At 33.8% G+C, this 24032-nt stretch overlaps 1 protein-coding gene across 1 annotated transcript; it reads left to right on the top strand.

Annotated features, from left to right (window-relative positions):
- The first annotated feature begins 12070 nt into the window (after nucleotides 1-12070).
- On the top strand, nucleotides 12071-13794 carry LOC113726916 (uncharacterized). Its single transcript, XM_027250835.2, has one exon. It carries the CDS (start codon nucleotides 12674-12676, stop codon nucleotides 13652-13654), a length of 981 nt encoding a protein of 326 aa, XP_027106636.2. The 5' UTR covers nucleotides 12071-12673; the 3' UTR covers nucleotides 13655-13794.
- Nucleotides 13795-24032: the final 10238 nt, after the last annotated feature.

Genomic DNA, 24032 nt, shown 5'->3' with positions numbered 1-24032 from the left:
CGCCAAATTTTTAATCGTACTTTTCGCAAAAAAAATTCTTATCATATTTTGTATCATACTTGTCTTGTGCTTTTGTTAACAGTGGTTTGCAGTCATAACAAGTGAAGATGACACTTTTTTTTTTGGGTTACAAATGCTCATGTGGTTTTAAATATGGCTTCTTTGTTGAGCTACATCTTTGAAAATTAAAAAAAGGACACTTTTTTCAACCGTTCTTTCTAAAGGATTTTTGCACCATGAAGATTACTCCTAATCACAAGATTAACAACCTTTGCCAACAAATCCTGACGAAAAATTTTCCCTCGCTTTGGAAATATTCAATGTGCATTCTTCTGGCTGGGTCTCATGATATAGGCACAGCACCATGAAGTAATGTTTCCTGGCCCAGTTGGGATTTGCTAACAAACGTTGGGCCTGCCCTTCTGTGGGCCTTTAGATCGATCAAATGATAGATAGATGGTGAATGCGTCGGTTTGAAAATAAATGAATTATTAGTTGTAAAATATTATTTTCAATAAATTTAAATGTAATCAAACTAGATGAGGGATTGGACCTTTTTTTGTCCTTATATCAAAGTAAAGTCTTGTTTGATAATCTCATGCAACACTTAAAGTTAATGGATTCAGATTTTAATATGTTCAATTGCGTTTGATAGCTAAAAATTAAACATTTGAATTAATTAAGTTATACTGAATTTTTTTAGACAAAAATTCGCTCCCAAAAATAAATGATAAACTTGTCACTTTATATGATATACAATTAAATGTATCAAATTTAGTATTTGACAATTCAATAATTTAATGGATTTAGATTTCAGATTTCAATTTTATCAAAAGCACTCTAAATTAACTTAAGGTTAAGCAAGAAAATCCGGATTTGACCAAAATTTTCTCGTTTTCATTTATCATAAGCCGGAGGAATATTTCATTCCTTCCCTACGCTTGATAACTATATGAATTTATTCCGGGTGAATAAGCAAGACAAGGCTTTATGCTTTGCACAAAATGCTTTTTCGACTGCAATCACAATCTTTTGGCAATTCAAATAAATTGCCAATTTAGACTTTTTATTGAAAAAAAAAAATCACTTTTCGTCATAAAACACAATTTAAAGATCTAACAAGCCTTAAGAAATGGGTCTAAATTGTGAAGTAACTAGCCCTGAGTTCTCTTCAATAGTTGAAAATACTAGGAATTACATTTTCCTTGATCATATCTTTTTCCTCATACAAAAACAGAAAAGAAATTAGTGACTAATCTTTTCACTACTCTAAACCAAAAGAAACTTCTACGTACCATAGTTCATAAAACGTTGTATATATTTCATATCAAAATTTTAGGTTGGTCCTACTCTTTCCATCTTTCGTTGTCTTAGCATTAAGAAAGACAGCCAGAAGATTCTTCCATCTCTACTCACTAATTAATTCAATCTAACCTTAACTTTATCCAATTTGTCCGCATTGGAGAATGACAGATTACTAACTCAGCTTCCATTTTAGTTTAAGCTGTTTAGTGAGCCAACATTTTATTAGTCTTATCCACGTAAAAAATTTGCGTATTTCTAATAATTAGAACTCATTCATATGCAAAAAAAAAAAAAATAGAAAAAAAATCAGTAAAGTGAAAGTTTTGGATATAAATACCAGTATCCTATCATTGCGAAATTCGAAACAAAGGAAAAATCTCCATTTTCATTTCTTAAAAAAAAAAAAAAACATTTCCATGAAAAGTTTACGGTCTAGAAGCACATTTGATCAAAACCCTTTTTGGTAATATTTGAACCTAGCTATATATTCAAGCTCCATTCATTGAGGGCCGGGTTTGTTTAGGATTAGTTATTAAATAAGCTTGATTATAATTTAACATTCAATTGCTTGATAGAAGCAGCTCTACCCTTCTTGAATATGATCATAAAACGTGGTGATTTTGTCTTAGAAAGATAATTAATCTTTTGATAAATCCAAACCTCGAGTCAATGAAAGCTTGTTCAAGTGAGAGAGCAATACAATGACTCAAATTATCAATACAATAGAATAGACATCCAACCATACATTGCATCTCTTATGCTTGGAAATTATTATGTTATAAACTATTTTCTTCCGTCTTCCGTGAATCACGGCTGGAACAAGAGAGAAAGTCGACCGAGCCCTAGGTTCCAAACAATTGACTGAATTGAGACCCTCTTGCTACTTTCTTAGTGGTAATTATTCAGTGTCATTCCTAAAATTGTGCCAAGCACCTAGTTAATTTAAATTATCACATGACATCTGATTTAAACTTAAATTAACTGAACGCTTGGCATTCGATGAACGAGCGGCATCGAGTTGTCACTGGTTAAGTGGCACCGAGAATTTGATTTGGGTTCCAATCTGGAATTTGTCACTCGTAAATTCTAGTAAGTAACAACCTTTTCTGACAATTACAAGGTCGGCGGCCATAGATAGATAAATCAAATTACTACCATGGAAAATGGTAGTGATGGAGCCGATGGTGACTGAAATTAGTATAAGAATAAATGTAACAGCAAGACAATTGATGCATATCATGCAAGCTAGTCCTCTACGGCTATACCAAACCACATCTATAAACACCGAATTGATGCTGTATATAAGTGCTTATTTTAGTTCTTCCTATGCCCTTTGGAATTTGGCATTTTGTGTCCCAACTCCCAACACTTACAGAGGAAGCAGGACATTATTATGGAAGAGTGAGTGCTTCTGCGTGTGTGTGTGTGTCTGTGTTGAAGTGGAGGTCTGCGGTAGTCTGTGTTGTAGACACAGAAATTAATTGCATAGGAAGTCTTAAATGCATGCTCAAACACCCTTTGCAAAAAATAAATTAGACTCCTGCGTCCATCTTTTTGAGCATGATATCGTTGGCTAATCGACATGACTTTTTTTTTTTAAAAGTAAAACATCATAATTTTATTAAAATTTGCACTAATGACAAAAGTCATATCATCAAACATTATAAATATCAAAGAACGGATCTGAAAAATACTACATATCTAAAAAACCCTATAAACATCCGTGCATGTTTCCATCTTTTTGTGCATGATATTATTGGCCAATTGGCCTTGACTTGTATACTTTATTTTAATGACCAGGACTTGCGTATCCTCCTAAAGGTAGCTGCAATTGAAACTATTGTATCTGCATCCCAATTATACTGGCAATATTCGGGACGAAAAGGGGTAGGAGATGGTCAAAGTTTTGCAGTTCAGTAAACACGTAATGACACCTTATGTTTTCTTGTGTTCATCAACAATTGATCGAGTACAAATTGCAAATTCCCAATCTAATTAATGTGGGCAAATTTATAGCGTATGAGCAGTTATCAATTTGCTCATTCACAAGTTAGGTAACATCTCACCAACTGCTACCGAGGTGCCACCATTCAAACAACACGCCAATTTATTTCGTTGGAATGAGTAATGGCCTTCCCGACATTACTTATTGGTACGACGAGCCGGCAATTTAAAACTCGAGGTTGAAAAAAAATAAAAAATAAATATTTTATTTTTAAAAAATAAATATTTTATTTTTAAAAAATAAATAAAATAATATTTTTTTCTTAATAAATAATAAAATATTAAGGATATATATGTAATTTTAATATTAAAATAAGAAAATAAAAAATATATATACTATATATATACTTAAAATAAAAAAATAAAAAATATTATATATATATACTCGAGCTCGCGAGCCAGCTCGCGAACTAACGAGCTTAATATTTTGAACTCGAGTTCGAGCTCAATTTCGACTCGAGCCGCTCGATTCGTTTGCAGTCCTACAAATATCCATCCAAATTCCCAGTTCATTTGCTAAACTGTCAATCATATGAGAGAAATATTTGCCATATTTTTTCTTCTTTTCCTTTCTTCCCAAAATCCCAATCTACTGATAATTAAGCAAATATTTGGCTTTAGGATGTAAGAACAATCTTGTTTTGCAGAACTATAACATATTTTAAAGAATTCATTTAATAGGTGTTCATTGAACACTCGTCAAGATGTATTTCAAGTGTTAGAGTTTTAGCATGATAAAATCAATTTTAAAAAATATATATAAATATAAAAAGGATATTAATTATTAATATATGCATATACATGGCAGATTACGTAGAATTTAAGCACCTTAACAAGCGCCCTCCTATTTTAAAAGCATTATTGTCCTTGGGGCAGATTTTTCCAATGCTGGAAATTAATTGGAAGTTGGCAACTGAACTTACAACGGATAGAAATGTGAAGTGTGAACATACTGAAAAATATCCACTTTCACTCCGCAACAGCGCTCCTTGTTGACCAATTCATGGTTTAGCATAAGCTAATAAACTGAAGTGTCAATTAAGCAAAAAGTCCAGAGACAGAGATTACGATTAGCATTTAGCAGTCTTTTCTTCCCGTATAAAGTTGTAAACCACCCACGTTGACTCCAAAAATCCCTACTCCTATTCATCCTGCAGGCTGCAGCTGCCGTCATGGAAGCTCATTACCAAGAAGGATCTGGATTAAGACTACTTGATAGCAGCTTGATATTACGATCGGTTTTCCTTCCTTTGACTGAATATAAAAAGCAGGAATCCAGTGTGTAATACGTGTTCATTTCTGCATCACGTACGTTGCTGATTGCTAATTATGAACTGACGATGTTTTCAGAGTTGTGCTAGAATATGCCTGCGTAAAGAAATAAAATAACATAAAATAGAACGCATTTTTGGCTTGTGTTGTGAAGGTCGATTTCTTGCTCGTATGACTTGCATATTGAAGCAACTTTTGAAGGATTTTCGGGTGGAAGTTTCAGCTCTGAATCATCTGATCACACAGATTTTTACACCTTTATTATATTCTTGTTTATAGTTGAAAAATCAGTTCACCACTCGAAAAGTTTAACCAAACAAGATAATTTTTTCCAGGGGAAAAAAAAGGATGGAAGACCTCAAGTCTGTAATTCCCTAGATTGCCTGCCATACCTTCATTCCCTCAAGAATAGGGCTCTAAACAAATTGTTGTCAAAAGAAAGCAATACTCCATAGGGTTCCAGCCTTTCAACAAGTCACACATATGCCAAGTAGTAGTAATTAATTTGGTCCAAATCCTTGACAATCTCACATGAGAAAAACCCTGATTTCTTTTGGGGTGATGCCCTTAAACTGAATGGATGCCATCAAATTAAGAGGGCAGTTCCAAGTAGAAAAGGTCAAGAAAAGACAGCAATTTGTTCACCAGTAGCTGCAAACTCATTTTTCTGCAACAAACAGGAAGCCAATAATATACATAATCGTATTGAAAAGTACACGTTTAGCTCGAGTGAGAAAATGAAAGGATAGAAAACCTCCAAGTACCCACATCCTGAAAACCTCAAAGTTGTCGTCACATCTCACAGTGTTACGATAATTGTGTCGCCCCTTTTGATGACTATCGCCTAGGCTGCTTTTCGATGCTTCTATTTGTCTGTATATCTTGTATCCTAAAATCTATTAACGTTTCTTGCTTCTATCCATTTCCCGTTTAAAACGAGTAATATCAATTAAAGAAAACGTAATGCAAAGTTGCAAAATATGCCAACCATGCAAATCTGCAATGCTTCTAGGATAAAGCTGTGAATGATGAAAGTAACCTTTTTCCAGCAATGAATTTATATATATATATATACAGGTTTTTGACTTTTTTTTTTTTTAAAAAAGAAGAAGAAGATAGAGCTTATGCCATTTATGTATGGAACATAGATATGATCAGATGAATATCAATAACCTAGAACATAAATGAGACAAAACAAAAGAAATAAAAAAAAAACTAAAAACCAAATTCACAACAAACAATCGAGTATGAGTCAAGTGCACAACTTTTAATCTTGAATCTAGATTATGCATTGAAACATGTTTTCGAGATTGATAATTAATGTCTGGAGGGTTATAAGCTCGATGGTGTCGGGATGCTCATCTGCTACTTTTGTTAATCTTTGTCATTAATTAGGAATGTTCACATCAAATTATTAGACATTAATTAAGAACAATTACGGCCAAGTACCACTTCATGAGGTGAATTTACTTTAGGATCTTTTAAGTGATGCAGCTGTATTATCAAATTTATTAACCGAAGAGATAGCATAGCACATGCAGTAAACCGATTGGTTTTGGAGGTAAATACAGGCTTGACTCTAGCTTTAATTACCAGTAGGAAACTTGAATATGTTCTAATAAATACTCCCTCCTTCTCCGTCCCATTTTATATGTCATGATCAATCTTGTAAGTATATAATTTAACCAAGCACCCAATTGCTACAATTGGTTTACCGTACGTGAATGTATTTATGACCAAACAGTGACTAATCATCTGTGTTAAGTTCTTGATGACATAATTCGAAGGGAACAGAGGAACATGCAAGGTAATTTCTTTTAGTGGGTCGTGAGATTTCAATGCCAAAAAATTGTGGTCCAGTTTGGAGTTAATTAACTTTTAGGATTGCAAGAACAACAGTTGTGGGGACACAATTGACTAATTCTTTCGCAATTTCTAACATTTACTAAATTTGAATGACAAATGTAAAAGTCAATAGCTCTCATCGTGAAAGAATAGGCTTAACAATTAAACTTGATCTTGATCTTGACTACCCAACAAAATACGAAAGCCAAAGTCTGATTTCTATCATCTCTTGTTTAATTAATTATGATCACTAACAGCCAATTAGTAGAAAATTCTAAACCTGTTGATGAAAATGATTCATCAATATGAAATATTAATCACTCTTTAATTTAGGCAAAGTAGAAGAAGAAGTGGTGGTTTCTGAATATCACACTCTTTTCTGTTTTTGGGCAGGTTGTCCTTGATCTAAGAAAATCAAAGTGGTTTTTATCTTTGTCCTGAATAGAAATGGGATACTGATTTCATTAATTTTTTTTTCCCTAAACCAGAGAAAAGTCAAATAATAAATCACGGGAAACTCAAGAGTCTAGAAAAGTTAGAAAGGGAAAAACCAAAAATTTGGGAAAGCTTGAAATTCAATGTACGTATGATGAGTAAGGCCGGTTTATACAAATCCATTTCCAAAAGTACTGGAGTACACAAACATCCATCTTTGACTTGGCTATTGAAGTATTCTCTAAAAGCTAGTCTCGCACACGCCAGGTAAACGAAGCTGCTGCTGATGAAAGTAACGAGTCCTGTATAGAACGCACTTACAAAGTTCAACTCATGCATGCATAAAATTCTTTGGCTTAGAAATTTTTGTCATGATTAAGTTTCGGAGAAAGATAGGAAAGTTGAAAAAAAAAAAAAAATCTTGTAAAAACAAAATGTATAAAATGGTTAGATGCAACGGGTATTTATGAAGTAACTGTGCACTTGAATTTATAATTTCATCCGATGTGCTTAATTAATTAAAAGAAAATAATTCCATCCAATTCATGGGGAAAAGTATGTACTTTTTCCTTCTTTTTGCTTTAACTATACTTATTCTGGATTAATCGTCGATGATCTTGAGCTCAATCATTGTGCTTGGATCAATCTCTCGGAGATGCCAAATATGTAAGCTCGTCAAATTTGCCTAGTCAGTTGGACAAATATCAAGGAGTGTCTGGATAAGTAAAAGGTAAAAATTGATTTGTTTCATTTGGATGTAAAAGTTCTTTGTTTGCTCCATACGATCTATATATCTCCATTTAAATCTAAATTTTGTTAAGGATTTTCAGTAGGCACTAACTAAGCAAACCCTTTTTCTATTTGACATTACTCTATAGGCTTGAATCTTTATTTGTATTGGTTGTAAACAATGTTTAGATACTTGGTTAGGGTACAAATTAATATGCAAAATAGATATGTTTAGATACTAATCAAGTAATAGTGAAAGAATTGGTTTTGATTTCCGCCATATCATCTTGTAATAGATATGTTTAGATACTAGTTAAGCAATCATCTTGTAATTGCTCCTCAGTGCCTCTTATGCATTTTATACTATTTTTTCGAAAAAAAAAACACATCTACCAGAGTAATAAGACAATATCAATTTAAAAGAGTAAATGACAAAAATATTCACTAAATTATTTAAAATTTCATATTTTGATTATTAACCTTTTTGTTTCATCAAAATAGTCATTTAATTCATAACAAAATATATTTTTGATCACTCAACTAATAAAATTTTCACTTTCAGTCACTCAACTAATGAAAACATACAGTTTTCCATTACAAAATGCATGTACTAATTAGTTAAATGACAATTTTGGCTAAAAAAATATTTAGTGACATAAAAAGGAATAGTAAATAATTTAGTAACAAATTTTGACATTTGCTCTTTTTTTTTTTAATTGCCAAGTTTTCAAGCGCTCCTCTCCTTGTTGCTAAACATCTCAATTAGTAACATCTTCTCTTTGTTGCCTAAGCCTCTACTGAGTTACCGAGGTATTCGGGAAGAAATCATTGGGCTCATATAAAATATGAATGTATGGCATTAAAAAAAAGGCAAAATGTCTTAGTGGCCCTCAAACTACCACAAAATTTAACTTTTGACTCTCTAGCTATTAAGTGATAAATTTTAGCCTTCCAATTAATTAAAACAAATAATTCTAGCCCTTCTGTTAACTTAAACCGTTATATTTAACAAAAATGGCATGACATGCGTAGCAATGGCTCTCAAACTACTGTAAAGTTCAACTTTTGACCCTTCAACTATTAACTGATAAATTTTACCCCTTCAACTCATTAAAATGTATAATTCTAATTCTTCCATCAATTTGAATCGTTATGTCGAGCAGAAACATCACCACATACGCTGTAAGGGCACAACTGAGGAGTGTTTTCATCTTCACAGGATATGTGCTAGGGTAAAATTGTTTTACCCCTATTTGACTCATAAACTAATTTACCAAATCTCCAATTGTGAAATTTGACCAAAATCAATTGAAAACCTAAAATCCAAAACCCCAAATAGAGAAATTCCAGAAAGCATAGGCAAGTTGAATTGATTGAGTTGTCTTCATTTGGAATTTAACTTATTTTTTGTGTTGTTCCAAATTAATTGGATTCAATTGCTTCTCTTAATGACATAAATTTGGCATACAATTCATTTTCTGGGAAATTCCAACAAGTATTAGTTCATTTTCAAGTTTGAACTTTCTAAATATCTCAAATAATCAATTCTTTGGTAAGATTCCTCCAAACTTTACATCACTATATCTAAGTCTTTTTTATTTGTCAAACACTCAGTTGGGCACATTTCAAATTCTTTATCAATAGATGTTTCTGTTTGATATAACTATTCAAGTTGACAGAAAGGGTAAAATTATGCATCTAATTAGTTGGAGGGTTAGAACTTATCAGTTAATAATTGAAGGGTCAAAAGTGAAACTTTGTAATAGTTTGAGGGTCATTAGCATCTCATGAATCCTTTGTCTTGTTAAACATAACGACTCAAGTTGATGGAAGGGTTAGAATTATATATTTTAATTAGTTGAAAAGTTAAAACTTATTAGTTAATAGTTTGAGCATCAAAAATTAAATTTCGTAATAGTTTGAAAGTCAATGGGGCATTTTGCCCTTAAAAGGAATTATGTTTACTTACATTCATTTTCTATGCTGTGGCTCATTTTAAAATGACAGAGTAAAATTGTCATCTCAATATTTACACACACACACGTATGTATGTATGTATGTATGTGTGTGTATTGTAACTTGTACTCACAAAAATTAATACTTCTTAATAAGTTCAAACAAATTTATGATTATAACATATCATGCACACAAATATGTGATGCTAACAAGAGCTAGGAGCATAAAAACACATAAAACGGAAAATGAACCTTTGGGTAGCCTTTTTTTCTCCCCATGATCGGATGCATCCAACTACATCACAATAAGAGCAAAAAGGATTTTAGACGTGCTAGTTTTTGTGAGTGGATTGAAATGTATGTCGCTCAAAGTTAGCAATTTAATAGGAGAATTTTATAATGGGGGTGTTTAGATAGTCAAATTTTTCTAAATATTATTATGTTGACATGATAAACACATCTTTCAATCACTTTTTTTTTTGTATTCTTAATTATCTTTTCATTTCATATATATTGCATCATAAAAAATATTATATTAATTATTCTTAATAACATTTTAAATAAGATGCCGAAACACACTCAATGTATGGTTGATCCGAAAAACACCTGCAAACCATTCTTTACGTGACCGTCTAAATTCTTAGATGAATTAAGGAACTAGGACATACTTTGATGAGTTAAAATGTAGAACAAAAAATACACATCATTTTTGTATACCCAAGTATATTAATTGGTTTAAATTTCAATGATTAATATAAGGCTACAACCACAACATAGGAGATAGTTGCAACTTTTTATTTTTCTTTTCTTTTTCCCCTTACATTGGCCATTGTTGTGATATCCAATGTGTGTTGTTCTACAGACAGATTTTTTTTTTTTTCCGGGGGGCATATGCCTACAAACAGCTAACGTACGCCAAGTCCTCTAACTAAAGAAAATCTTTTTGGCCCAAACAACAAAAAAAAAAAAAAAAAAAAGGAAGTGTCTTTGTCTAAATTAGGTAAAGAAGCAATCATAATCGAGGAAATAAATAAATAAATACATATATATATATATATATATATATATGACAGGTACAATAAAAAAGCTACATGTTAATTTGCTGAAAACATATCGCAACTACAAAATCTGAAATAATGCAATGAAAGTCTAATCCGGGATTTGCACACTACAGTCCGTACGATGCGATGCTTTTTCTTTGAATAAGAAAGAGGTTTTGAATTCAGATTTCCGTGTTTTTAATCACTCTTATTTTATCACTCAACTCAACCATTCTCTAATGCGATGATGCTTATGTCGGAAAACACTTGTATAATACTATAGCCAGAAGAGAATTAGGGGACAAATCCTCCGGGCTGTTGGCCGTTAGGAGTAGGCGCTATTGGAACTTAAACTTGATCGACAGACAAACAAAAGCCATAAAGTGAAAAGTAGTATAATCTCTCAAAAGTTTGACCAGTGCTAAACAATATGAAACAATCATTCATACTACATTACCTACACGATTACTTTGCCCCCTTGCACCAGCAAGCCACCCAAACCAAGCAAACGATTAAGCCGTGGGGAACATGACCACTTAGACAGGCAAAAAACCCAAAATTCCTAAGCTCTTTGGGCTTCGAAAGAAAAAAATTTATATATCTCATTGTCAATAATATTTGGATAGGATATTATTTGAAATAATTACTGTAACATTTTTTGTAATGTGATGTATGTGAGATAAAAAGGTGGGTTGGAAAATGTGTTTATGATGCAAGCGAAATATTATTTGGGATAAGTTTTGTATCCAAATACTCCCAATGTCATTTTCACACAAGCATGCATGAATTTCTTGAACATTCGAATTATTTCTTCAATTAGACATGTTAAAATCTCATCGAGTAATATAATATGCAGTATCTTCAGAGGATCGTCAAGAAATTGCATGTTTATCTGAGCTTTTTCTCATGCAAAAAGATATCTTAAAATGCCATGCCATAGGATAATTATATAAAAAAAAATCCATGAATGTCGCGAAATACATTTTAAATGCTTGTGATGTAATTAGGTATTTCAAAATCTCATCGAGTAATACACGACAATTTTCCTTCATAGCGTGCATGAATTTCATGCATATTTGATTTACGTTAGACAAAAAGTGCCTAAAATTTATCGAGTAATACGTGATAAATCTCCGCGTAAACATGCATAAATTTTTTTGGCATTTCTATATACACGAAGCAAGATATACATATATATATACATGTATATATATGTATAGAAAGAGAAAAAATTTAAATCTCTCATCACCATCCAAAATTAATGACAACACCAACAGTTAAAATTTTGAGTAGGTTTAACTGCTTCTTAGGGAATTAGTCAATTAATTTCCAACTAAAGACACAGAGAATATTTGCTTCAGCACAAAATCTTCATCCACACACGTAGCCACAGGGATTATTTTAAATCTCAAGTAAAATGAATTCACCAAAATGCCTCAATAGTCTTTTAAGGTAATAACCAATTGAATTGAATCTACCCAAGCTGTCACTTTAGCCCTTTCCGCCCTCGTCAAAAAGCCCGAATTAAATGACTCCTTCCTCCCCCTCTCCCTCAGCTCCTCCTCCTCCTCCTCCTCCTCCTCTCTTCTTAAATCCAAATCCGATGCAATTCAACAATCAAAACCCGTGCCAGTCAGCCAGTCAGTCAGTCTGAGTCATTCCATTTCCATCTCCATCTCCCTCTCAGTTTCCATGTTGCCATCATCTTCCTCGTCTTTCATTTTTTTTTAATTTTCCTTCTTCCTTATACCGTTAATTAATCACTAGAATATTCAAAATCAGACACAGAAAAAACAATTCTTCACCAAACCCGAAAACATCCCATTCATTATTTGTAATCAGAAATCGATGCAGCCCCTTCGATAAATCCTCCTCTTTGTTACATAAAAAAAAAGACTTACAACCGCTCTCTCCATTGCCCTCCAGCTAGCTACCTCTGCACTCGTCTTTCTCTCGCAAAAGTAACTTGAGCAGCTTTTTCAAGAACTAGAGCAGGGAGGAATCTTGAAGGACCAAAATTCTTACTTAATCCGAGAAATCTTGAAGTGGCCGGCCGGACAAGCTTATGCCCGTCGCGCGGCGACTCAAATGAAGTGCAAAAAGCACGTCACCGACTTAAGCAGTGCTATCGGCGTCTGCGCTTCTTGTCTCCGGGAGCGCCTCTTTGTTCTCATCGCAGCACAAGAGCGGGCTCAACAGGCGGCAGCCGCTGCCGAAGAAGATCGCCGAAAATCGGAAGCCAACCCGCCTCCCTTAATTTTTCCTCGTTCCGTTTCCCCGTATATTTCTCGCCGGAAATCTGATACGAGTGCGGAGACGTGGATTGATCCTTGCGGTCAGAATCATCATCGTCATGGCTTGTCCGATCATCGCTTTTATAGTACTCCTCAAGTGGGGCCCAATGGGACGTTAGTAGCCGCCGGTTATTGCAGTAAGAAGAAGAGCGCAACCCGGTTTTCTTTGTTTGCGAATCTTTTTAGATCGAAATCCGAGAAAGTGGATACGGATCATGCCTCTTCGGGTTTGGGTCAGGATGCTTGTACTGGGCCTGCAGCGTCTTCTTCGACGTCGTGGTTCTCCGCAATTCTCCCCCGTCGACTGAAAAAACAGAACCGGACGTTCTCGCTTGATGAGTCGACGATCGGAGGAGGCCAACGGAGAGTTTGCCGGCATCGTGACCGTGGAATGTCGCCGGCTAGGTACTCCGACGAGGAGGACGAGCATTGTAATAATGGATCGAGCGGATACTCGTCCGAGTCTTCGCAGGCGTGGAAACAGACGCCGAGGAGGGCTCCGGCGTCAGTGGCTCCGGGGAAGCGATGCGGCGGGGGAGGGAGACCAGGGCAGCACAATAGGAATCTTTCGGGGATGACGTTTTGCTTGAGTCCATTGGTTCGGGCCAGCCCGAGCCGGCATTGGAACCAGAAGGGGGGTTTGCCGCCGGAAGTGGTGGTTCCAGGCGACATTAGAGTTGTTCCGGTGAAGCCTCCTCTGACAAACGCGGCGTCGTTTTGCAAAAATAGATCGAGAAAGCTTGCTGATTTTGGGCGGTTTCATCACAACCGCTGATGTATTTGATGGTTGACATTTGACCAGGTCAACGTATATTGATGTGTTGATATATCCAAAGTACGGTTTTGCCCTCGCTGTAATTCCCTGTATACTTACTTAAAATACCTGGAAATTGAGGATATAACTTTTCATTTTGATTTTGTATCTTGTTCATTAATTTGACAGCCCTAAAATAAAAAAAAAAAAAAAAAAAAAAGGAGAACCCTCGATATTTTTTGACGTTTGACAGGTTGACTTGTATGGATTATCTAAATTTTTTTAGCAAAACATATTTTATTTTTTGTTCTGATTTTTCAATGGACAAAGGCAAGTGGATGGCGGTGCTTCTGAGGATCATGGTGGTTGATGTGACCGTGGGCCGTCAGATTTTGAATATTTTTCTTTTTCAGATTTTGAATTTCTATTTTTCGTGAGTGCGTTAAATCCAAATCCAAATTTTGACCCTTCTGTTTTTCAATTTATTCATTCTCAAGAATTTTTAGTTGTAGTTTTGTTTTCCTTTTTGACTAGTTTTACCATTCACCCATGCAATGGTTAGCACCCAGCAGTAGCAAATGTGGTAGAGTGATTGCGTTTCTTTGTCCAATTTTTGTGTCCTAAAAAGCAAATGGAATTTGGAGTGTAGCTCTTCTCAGAAAAGTTTTTTTACTTATTTCGTGAACATATTTTTTTAATTAGTATTTCTTTTATTTTGTAATATCCAATCTTTATAATGTATTTTTTTTAATATAAAAACTCTTAAAAATAGCAATCAGTACGGGATTGCCTGAGACAACATTAATCGAGTAACACAAAAAAAAAAAGGGCTTTTTTTAAAAAAAAAAAAAAAAAAGAAAATTGCTGAACAGAAAAAATGGGATGAAAGGAAAGCAAAGGTGGTAAAGGGATTAATTGGAAGACATTGGGAGGTGGAACTTGGGACCCTCCAATTTAAGGTGACGGTCACCTATGCACATTCTGATCTGGGGCACATTTGATTTGCATATGTTTCTGGCTGTGCAAGAATAGTGAGTGTCATGTTCCAAATTTCGGATGAGCCGCATTTAGGTTTGAGTGATGAGTATAAATAGAGCGTCAGTGTACATTTACTATTTGATTGTGACCAGACAAATGGTGGTGGGGTGAGCACTGAGTGGTGAGTTTTCAACTGCTGAACAGTCCCAAATAGTGATGCTAGTGTATTAAATCTTGCTAGTGCTGTAGGGACCATAGCTGCTGATGAACTTATGGTTTGGCCAGACAAGTAGGTAACAAAAAAAACACTAGTAGGTAACGAAATCTAGTACTACATCATTTTGATTTTGGGAGAGACTTCCTCAACTCAACTGCTGCATTGTTTTGGTACTTCTGAGATTTTGGTACTTCAATCTCAGAGAGGGAACAAGTAGATTATTATTATTCAACTATAGTAGTGTTGTGTTACGACAAGATCATTGTATGGTTTTTTGTGTTTTTCCTTTTTCCTTCCTAAAAAATGAATATGATGTTAAACAGGGACCAAAGTTAAGGAACTTCTGTACTTAATAATGCATGCATGCACTGTTAGTTTTGAATTTGGATAAATGACAATTATACTAAATTTGAATTCGAAATCTAACTTTTATACGTGTGTCATGAATCTAGCGATAATAATATATATACACTATCAGTACATATAATTTTTTTTTTTTAAATCTTTAACACCCTAACTATCCATTAGGCTCCACAATTTCATTGTCAAGAGAGCCCCTTGTTAGACCACCAAGACAACTTTTTCTCTAATGGACAGAAGCTCCTATCATTGCCAAATTATTATGACTTGTATTGTAGTATATCTTACTTTTCAGAACCATGCCACGTATAGGCCAATGCTGCTGCGATCAAATTAAGCAATGCCCGAAAGAAAAAGAATGTAACAATAGTTCCATTTTAGCTGCTGCAGAATAATTCATGTTGGACGATTTATAACAATCTAATTAATAATAATAATAATATTTTTCTTTTTTATTAAAAAAAAATTTTAAAAAAAAGAGGAAGCTATAGATAGTGCTTGTGGGAGAGGGGCAGAGATGGAGTGGATTTTGTCCGGAGAATCTAAATTGGATGGACAAAGAAAGTGATACTACTATTAGGGAAGGCTTTCATTGTGCCCCACACACACACACACACACACACACACACACACACACACACAATTAGAGAAGAGGGTTGCATAATAAATAGTAGTAGAATTGTAGGCACTAAACCATTTGAATCCTGGAGACAAAACTTGAAAGAGCATGAAAGTGATATGCATGGCTTTTCCAAGCTGTGCTGTGGACTCTAGTTAATTTTGTCTATTCCAATTGATCGATACACACGTACAGCTGTTAAGTCAATTGAGTAGCTCGAAAATTCGTTGGAGCTCGACTCGTTAAGGCTCGATCTCGAAACATGCTCGTTTAGTTAACGAGCCGAGCTTAACTAAGTCGAGCAAGCTCGGCTCGTTTGATACTCGAGTAACTCGTTAGAGTTCGTTAATGAAGGGCATATTTGTCATTTTAGAAATTAAAATTATAAAAATTAAAAATTATAGATTTTTATTAAGGTTAATTTGCACGAGCTCGAGCCACATGTACATTTAACGAGTCGAGTTCGAACACATTTTAAAACTCGTTTTCCTAACGAGCTTGAGTCGAGCTCGGCTCGAATTAAACTCGAGTCGAGCTCGGCAGCCAAATACTCAGCTCGACTCGAGTCGAGCTCGGCTGCCAAATACTCGGCTCGACTTAACTCGATTAACAGCTCTATACACACGCGGAGTTGGAATGGCTGCCCTCAGAAAAAAAAAAAAAAAAAAGTGAAAGGTTTGCAAGGGCCACACCACAACTAAATTAAAATCTGGCACAATAATAAGCATATTCAAGCCAAACGGCTGAGTGGAAGATATTTGAAAAGAAAGGCCAAAGAGAATTGGACAAGTTTTGATGCAAAAGATATTTCCAATCCGTCTTTCAGATCGAGTTCCCACATATCCTTTCGCTTTCTCTTTCAAATCACAGTAGTGCAAAAAGAAAGGCCAAAGTCCCAGATTTCACTTTAAATAGCTTTTATTCAGAATTGGAAGCCAGGACAAGAAGGCTTTGAGCCATTTCGGTTCAAACCAAATATTCTCCTCATCTTTTCCTCTTTTTTTCTTTAACCTTCTTTTGCTAGTCTTCTTTGGGCTTCCAGTTTTCTTTTTTTTTTTTCTTTTTTTTTTAATAAAAAAAATAATAAATTCTGGGGCTTAATATTCAAATCCAATAGGTACCAAGAACATATCTTGCCAGCAGGCCACCAGATGAGATGAGTGAAGAAGCATTTTTCTTAATTGTATTCTTTTGTTTGGTAGTAAAAAGGGTAAGTGGAGTGAGCTGTACTCTCCCCATTAACATAAATGGTTCGACTGCATTTTTATTAATTAATTAATGTATCCAAGCAGTAAGGTACAATCTGATAATTTTTCTTTCTTGAATTCTCTATGGTTGAAAGTTCTATCTATTAGTTCACACATAAAGATTCACTTACACCCAGCTCATAACTTGGAATAATTAACCTTCATTTTTTTTTTAAAAAACTATATATTTAGATTCAGTGACCACTAATAGATACGCTTGGCATCAAAAGCATTCAAACTCGGCAATGAAGAGAATTTGGCGTGCTTGTTAGCCTGCCATAAGGGTACAATTTGAACTCCTCTTCTCTCAAGTGGGGTGAAAAATGTTCGTGTAGACATTGCACTAAATTGGAAAAGCATTAAAGAATTACGTCTTTAGGTTTTAAGCTACTTTAGCACTAAATTGGATTAGCTGTTTTCGGGGGTGTTTTTTAAAAATTTTATATTTTGAAATATTTAGAAGTAGTAGAGTTTTTAGAATATATTTTGGGATATTTTTTAAACATTAAAAAAAATTAAGACTACTTTTTAAAAATTTTTATAGTATTTGAAAAACTAATTTTTGAAAAACTCAATGATCCAAACGGAGCCATTTGAAAAATCAGTGGATCCAAACGGAGCCTAAATTTTTCCACGTGACTAGAAGAAGAACCAGTTATTTTTTCCACTGACAATGTATATATATATATATACATTGACGAGATCAAATACATCATGTCAAATATGTTAAAAATTTTGTAAATTCTTGTTGATATATCATAAGTTTCGAGGTTTGAAAATCTATGACAATACAAAATTACATGTAAAAAAAAAAAAAAAAAAAGGGTTAAGCTGTCAGTCACGGCTGAGTTCCCAGAAGATTCTGAAAAAGATCTACAACACTGGAGTCTCTATCGCTTAGCAAAACTTCATGAGAAACAGTGTGCTGCACTGCTTCTAAGCTCACATCCACATAATGATTGTGGTTGAAATTATGGAAAAAAAAAAGAAGCACTCAAGATAATAGGAAAGTTTGTCCTAATCATAAGCATTCAACAAGAAGTGTCACCAAAAATAAAGTAGAGAATTGAAAAGCTCTCATGAATGAATAGTATTCAACTCTCTCATGAGATGGATAAAACCAAAATGGGTTGATATAAAGGCTTTTGAAGTTGCTTCACATCACCAACCTTTTCTCTTTTTCCTTTTTTGTTTTTTAATTTTCCTTTTTTTTTTTAAAAAAATTTTGGCCCCCACCATCTTGGAGGCAGATAACATGCCATGAAAACTTTTTATTAGTCTCGTCATTTCTGAGTTTCATGAGAGGTTGGGTTGACCCTTCTCTAGTGCCAAAAGATCGGAGAACTCAACTGTACATGCAATTTTTTTTTTTTAAAAAACTTGCATTTTGATAAATGAATACAACAAAGTCAAAACAAGTGGACTTTGAATACGAATTTCCATTTGGTAAACAAACGTCAAGTTGTCCTAGCTTTAGCTAGCAAGTCCTTTGAGATAACATCACAGGGTCTATATATATATATATATGTATGTATATATGAAATTCAAGGATTCTTGATACAGGTTCAACATAGACATGAACACGGAATTTTATTGCAGAACTAAAGTTTTTAATTTCCTTTTGTTAGGGTGGAGCCCGGGAAGGTTTAAGTGGGAGATGGATTATTATCTGCTAATTGGGCACCTATATAGTTACTAGGGATAGTTTCAGAAACCTCCCTTGAGGTTTCTTGCAATTTCATTAAGTTCCCTCGAGATTTTAAATATTACACTTACCTTCCATAGTTTGACACTTCTAACAACCAAACCCTACTTTAAAAATAGGGTTAAAAATTTGGTAAATACCCTAAAATGTCCTCATCTAATAAAGTTTTATTTATTCGTCTAAACGATTGTAAAGTAATTAGTACAATTACAAAGAAATGAGTGTCAAGTTTTTTGGTGGCTGTCTTTATTATTTAATAAGACTCATTATGATATGCTACTTTAAATAGTGTTTTATTTATTGGAGATATATAGATTCTTTTTAAAATGGAAAAGAGAGTGTTATCATAGTTTTTTTTTAAGTCTGTAGATTAATCGAGTGGTGGAGCAATCATAGTTTAGTAGTGATTTTGGGTCATTTATTTTTTATTTATTGTTGATTTTGATACCAAAAAAAATAAATAAACAAATAAGAGTTGTAAAAATTAGATAATTGTTAAAGTTATTAAACAAATATTACTAGATTGATATTTCATCACGATGAAGGTTAGAGACTGATAGTACTGTGATTTAGCTGACAAAATATAAGAGTAATAAATAAGAAGGCAAAAGGAAAAAATAAAAAAGTATAAAACCTATGCTTTGTATAAGCATAGCAAAGTAGCAAACAGCAAAGTTTCATACGAATTTCAAGGCTAATATTATCATTTTAAACGGGTAAGGAAGGTAGATGCAATTTTTAAAATATCAAGGGTGCTAAATGAAATTATAGAAAATCTCAGGGGAGTTTATTGGAATTATCCCTAGTTACTAAAATGCAACTATGTTTAAGTATTAATGAAGATTAATTAGTAACCTTTGACCCGTAGAGAATGGCAAACACTTAGGTAAACTCGGTTGATGCAAAATATGTGGCTCAAATTTTGTCACACCATCTCACCAACCCAAGAATTGATAATATATAGTAAAATTTGAGCCACAGTCTACAAGATTAGGTCCTATTCAAGTTTTTGTCGCAGAGAATTAGTAGCGACTTGATTTGAAACTTGTTGGCAGTTGCAATCCCAATGAATAGTATTCTTTTTGCTGGTCCTTTTCTTGTGCTCATATTCCTTCAAAGCAATAATGTTGATTGTTTTGATGGTTCACTATCCATTAGTCACTCCATGCATTAGGCATAATTTGTTTGTTTTCTTCAATATCCATTAATCACTCCATGCATTAGGCATAATTTTATTCATTATGAAATATGAATAATTTGTCAAGGCTTTTTATTAATTCATATCTTACCATTTTCCTGTGATTAATTAGTACTATAATTGACTTGCAAGTGGCAAGCACATGCACGCAATCAAACAGCAGCTAAATGCAGGAGAATTGGTGGCAGATGGACTGTGGTCCGTATTTTTCTCTCAATTTTTTTTTTGGGAAGAAACAAATTTCAAGCTTTCCTGCTCATTATGCCGGAAAGTTTTAAGAATTAATTTTTTATACAATAACAGTAGTGTATACGTTATCAATTTTGAATGAACGAGAACTATATTAAATTTGAATTTAAAATTTAACTTTTGTACATGTGTCATAGATTCAACAGCGATACTGTATACACAAACTGTCAGTATATAAACATTTACTTATTTTTTAAGCCTACATGTTCGTTGGAGTCATAAGATAAATTATCCGGAAAAAGTGAAGGTAATTTTGGTCGAGAGCACCGAAAAAAAAACTTCTTCTTTTTAATGATCCTTTTATGTAAGCTTACGTTAACATGAGTGGCTACTTGTTTGATTGTCTGCCCACAATGAGTTTGTCTTCTTCATTACTGATGAACTAATTCTCACTTTTCTTGTTCTAAAATCTCCACTGCTGACCCTCCACTCTTCCCTAATCATCACAGCAGCTCGTGCAATTTTTTGGTGAACTTTTTAAATCTGGAAACTAACATGTCAACTTTTCCTGCAAAAAGCCTCCACTTAATTAGTGCAAACTTTTGGTCAAATCAAAATCTTGCTCGTGTTGGTTTGTTTTAACTTTGATGGTTTCAACCTTCAATTAATTCTTAGATTGAGTACAAAACCAGCAAGCAGCTTCTCTGTCGTCACCATGACCACAGCATGCAGCAGCATTCTGGTTACAGTTTTTTTTTTTTTTTTAACATTTTTATTTAGCAGCAACTTGTTATCTGAACAATAATTATGTCTCATAAATCGTTTCACATTTAGGACTTTTTCTAACACATCTAAGATAATTGCGATTGCTCATTAAATAATTACCAAAGGAGGGATAAGAGTGTCGAACGCATACGAATGGTTGGGAAAAGTACTGACTTTTTAATCATTTGGCTGAAATCTTGTTACGCTTGAAGCACAGTCAACTTACTTAGCGACAAGGGATGTTTGGTAGGTTTGATTCATAATGTAATTTTTTTTTATATTTTGTAATTTTATTAAATCTAATTGATTTTTCACATCAGATATATCTCTGACATGTTTTGCGTATTTTCTGTCATTAGTATATATTGCCTTGTCAAACAAATCGTGCCAGACGATTTTCAACTAATTTATTAATAATATTGACTTTTGTTTCATCAAAAAAAAAAAATGTTGCGGTTGAGTGATACAAATAAACTAAAAGATGGCCCATTCCCTTGATTTTAGGGATTTCTATATTTGTGTTTATTACTGAAAATGTTGTGAATTGGAGTGGCTTTTCTTACCGTGACTCTTTTTCTTTGAAAAATCCTACATACCAAGTGATATACACAAAATAAACTAGAAGATGACCCATCTTCTTGATTTTAGAGATTTTCATATTTATGTCTATCGTTTTTTATTAAGGAATAGGAAATTTTTCTCCAATTACACGAATCCAACTATAATTTTTCCGTCATTTTCTATGGAAAAATTACTGTAGCGATTTGATGTACACGAGGGAAAAAGATAATAGGGAAATGTGATCACGGAAAACGACGTAATTTTTTTAGCGAAATCCAAACAAGGCCATTTATCATTCGATCCAATAGCATTCTCTTAGATAGGAACAGATTTGATAAACTTGTTTGGATCGGAACAAATTTGATAAATACTAATAACTCTCGGATAGTTCTTGTTCGATTATATAGAAACAAATTTGATAAATACTCATAGCTCTTGGATAGTTTCGACAATTCAAAGGTGGTCGGAGAAGGTTTTTCACTAATACAATCATTCCACTTGGGATCTTTTACTCTATTAATATCAAAACGTAATGATTTTCAATCTGACTTTTTTTATAGGTGGACTTTTTTGCCTTGTTCTTCCTATGTATGAAGATTCTTGTTTATCATATACGATATTTGAATGATACTCAATCAAAGTTGATTTATCGCATTTTGGAGGAAATTCATAAGTTTTCTATTGAGAGTTCTATCATGTGGGGCTTTAAATTTTTTTTCCCTAGATCAAAATATCCTCATTCTTGTTACCTTTGTCATTCCAAAATTCTTATTTCACGTGATTTTTCCATGTCATACACATAAAATAGCTTCTTCTTTTTTTTTTTTTTGGTCAAAATAAGATAGCTACCTTTTAGGTCCCCAAGGCCAAGATTCGAGCATTTACCGGTGTTGGTTTGTTGAACATCACTTATCCAACTAACTCAGTAAAGATAATTAAGTAAATTATTCTAAAATTAAAATAAGTGGTCGTGACCAAATCAATGTATATGAGGGTAAAAAGATGATTGAAAAATGTGTTTAGAAAAAATATAAAAAATTTCTGTCAAAAAACTGCTATCCAAACATAACCTTATTAAGTTTCTTCTTTTACTATGATTGTGAATTTATCTGGGGAGAAAATTTTTCAAGTTGCATTAATTTATTGGCATTCAGTCCATTCATGTTATTGCGTTGGATTGTGCAATGCGTACCAAAGAAAACCACAAATAAATAATGGTTGAAAACAAAATTGAAGGGTTCTTTGTTGGAATGTCGTGCATGAGGGGCTAATTCCACCATTTCGGCCAAATGGATGAACCATGGCCGTTGCCGACTATTAATTTCCAGTTGAAACAGTCATTTTCTATATTCCCGTCTTTGTATTGCAATAAATTTCCTATGAGCAAAGGAGTCATTTTCTCCTAGATCAGATCTTTACTAGCATGATATGAAATGGGCTCATACTATAAATTTTAATTTAAGACACATGGAGCTTCTTATTCTTGCCCCCCCCCCCCCCCCCCCCCCCCCAAAAAAATATTCTTAGTGTTTGACTCTTTGGCACTGATTCTTCTACATAATTGAATTCCAATATTTCTAATCCCAAATTTGGTTGTTAATCAAACAATAAGAATCATTTATCATTATTACAGTCCCTAATTTTGGTGAAATGTAAGCATCAAGTCACTTATTAGATGAAAAATAATTAATACTATATGGTCGGTTTTTTTTTTTCCGACTTCCTTTTTACCTTCAGCTGTCAGTCCAGAATACGAATTCCGAACTTAACTGCGGGAAGAACTTTAAAAATCCTCGTCTGACCATGCTATCTGGTTGTTTAGGCTCAAGAACGATTGCCTTTTTGATTGCAAATTCTCTGTTAGTTTCTTAGCTAGGAAACATTTTCAAGCAAACTAAAGTTAGGTTAAGTGGTAAAGTCACCGGTATGGTATGGTTCGGCTTTCAATTGTTATCTTTGACAACACCCAAATTATTCATGATCTCTTTCATTTAGGTAGTAAATTATTCATGAACTAATGAGAGAGAGAATCGAGGGGGGGGGGGGGGGAGAAAAAAGAGAAAGGATTCCAAAGATTCTTTCTTTGACATTTAATAATTTTAGCTTCAAATTCAGAGATGAAAGCTAAATTTACTTACGAAACAATCATTTGTAGAAGACAATTACTTGGATACGTCGAATAATGAAGATCTGTGATTCCTCATATAATGGTGCGTGTTTTTGTCAGTATTGATCATTTTTCTAAAGATGAACAGAACTGGTCATGATTGAAGCTGGTTTCCACAAGGGAACGAGATAGAAGCAATAAGAAATGCCACTAGATGAAGTAACCGACTCAAATTTGCCGGTAAGTAGGTGAGGTGAGGCGGCAATATATTATTGAAAGCTGGTTTTTCACAAGTAAACTTGCGTTCAAGAAACGTGTTGACAAAATTATTCCATTTAAGTAATCGAAGATACATATGGTACAAGACATTGGCTTCAAATTCTAACGAAAAAGAAAATTATGCTAAATGCCAATCTCCAATCTTAGATTGCGGCAACCCTTCCTTAAATTCTC

Source organism: Coffea arabica, chromosome 2c (genome assembly GCF_036785885.1).
Source record: "Coffea arabica cultivar ET-39 chromosome 2c, Coffea Arabica ET-39 HiFi, whole genome shotgun sequence".
NCBI classification, from domain to species: Eukaryota; Viridiplantae; Streptophyta; class Magnoliopsida; order Gentianales; family Rubiaceae; genus Coffea; species Coffea arabica.
This window is presented reverse-complemented; position numbering and strand designations above follow the sequence as displayed.

What these genes read in the sequence shown, in the direction of transcription:
- LOC113726916 (XM_027250835.2), top strand. Translation starts at nt 12,674, where the DNA reads ATGAAGTGCAAAAAGCACGTCACCGACTTAAGCAGTGCTATCGGCGTC.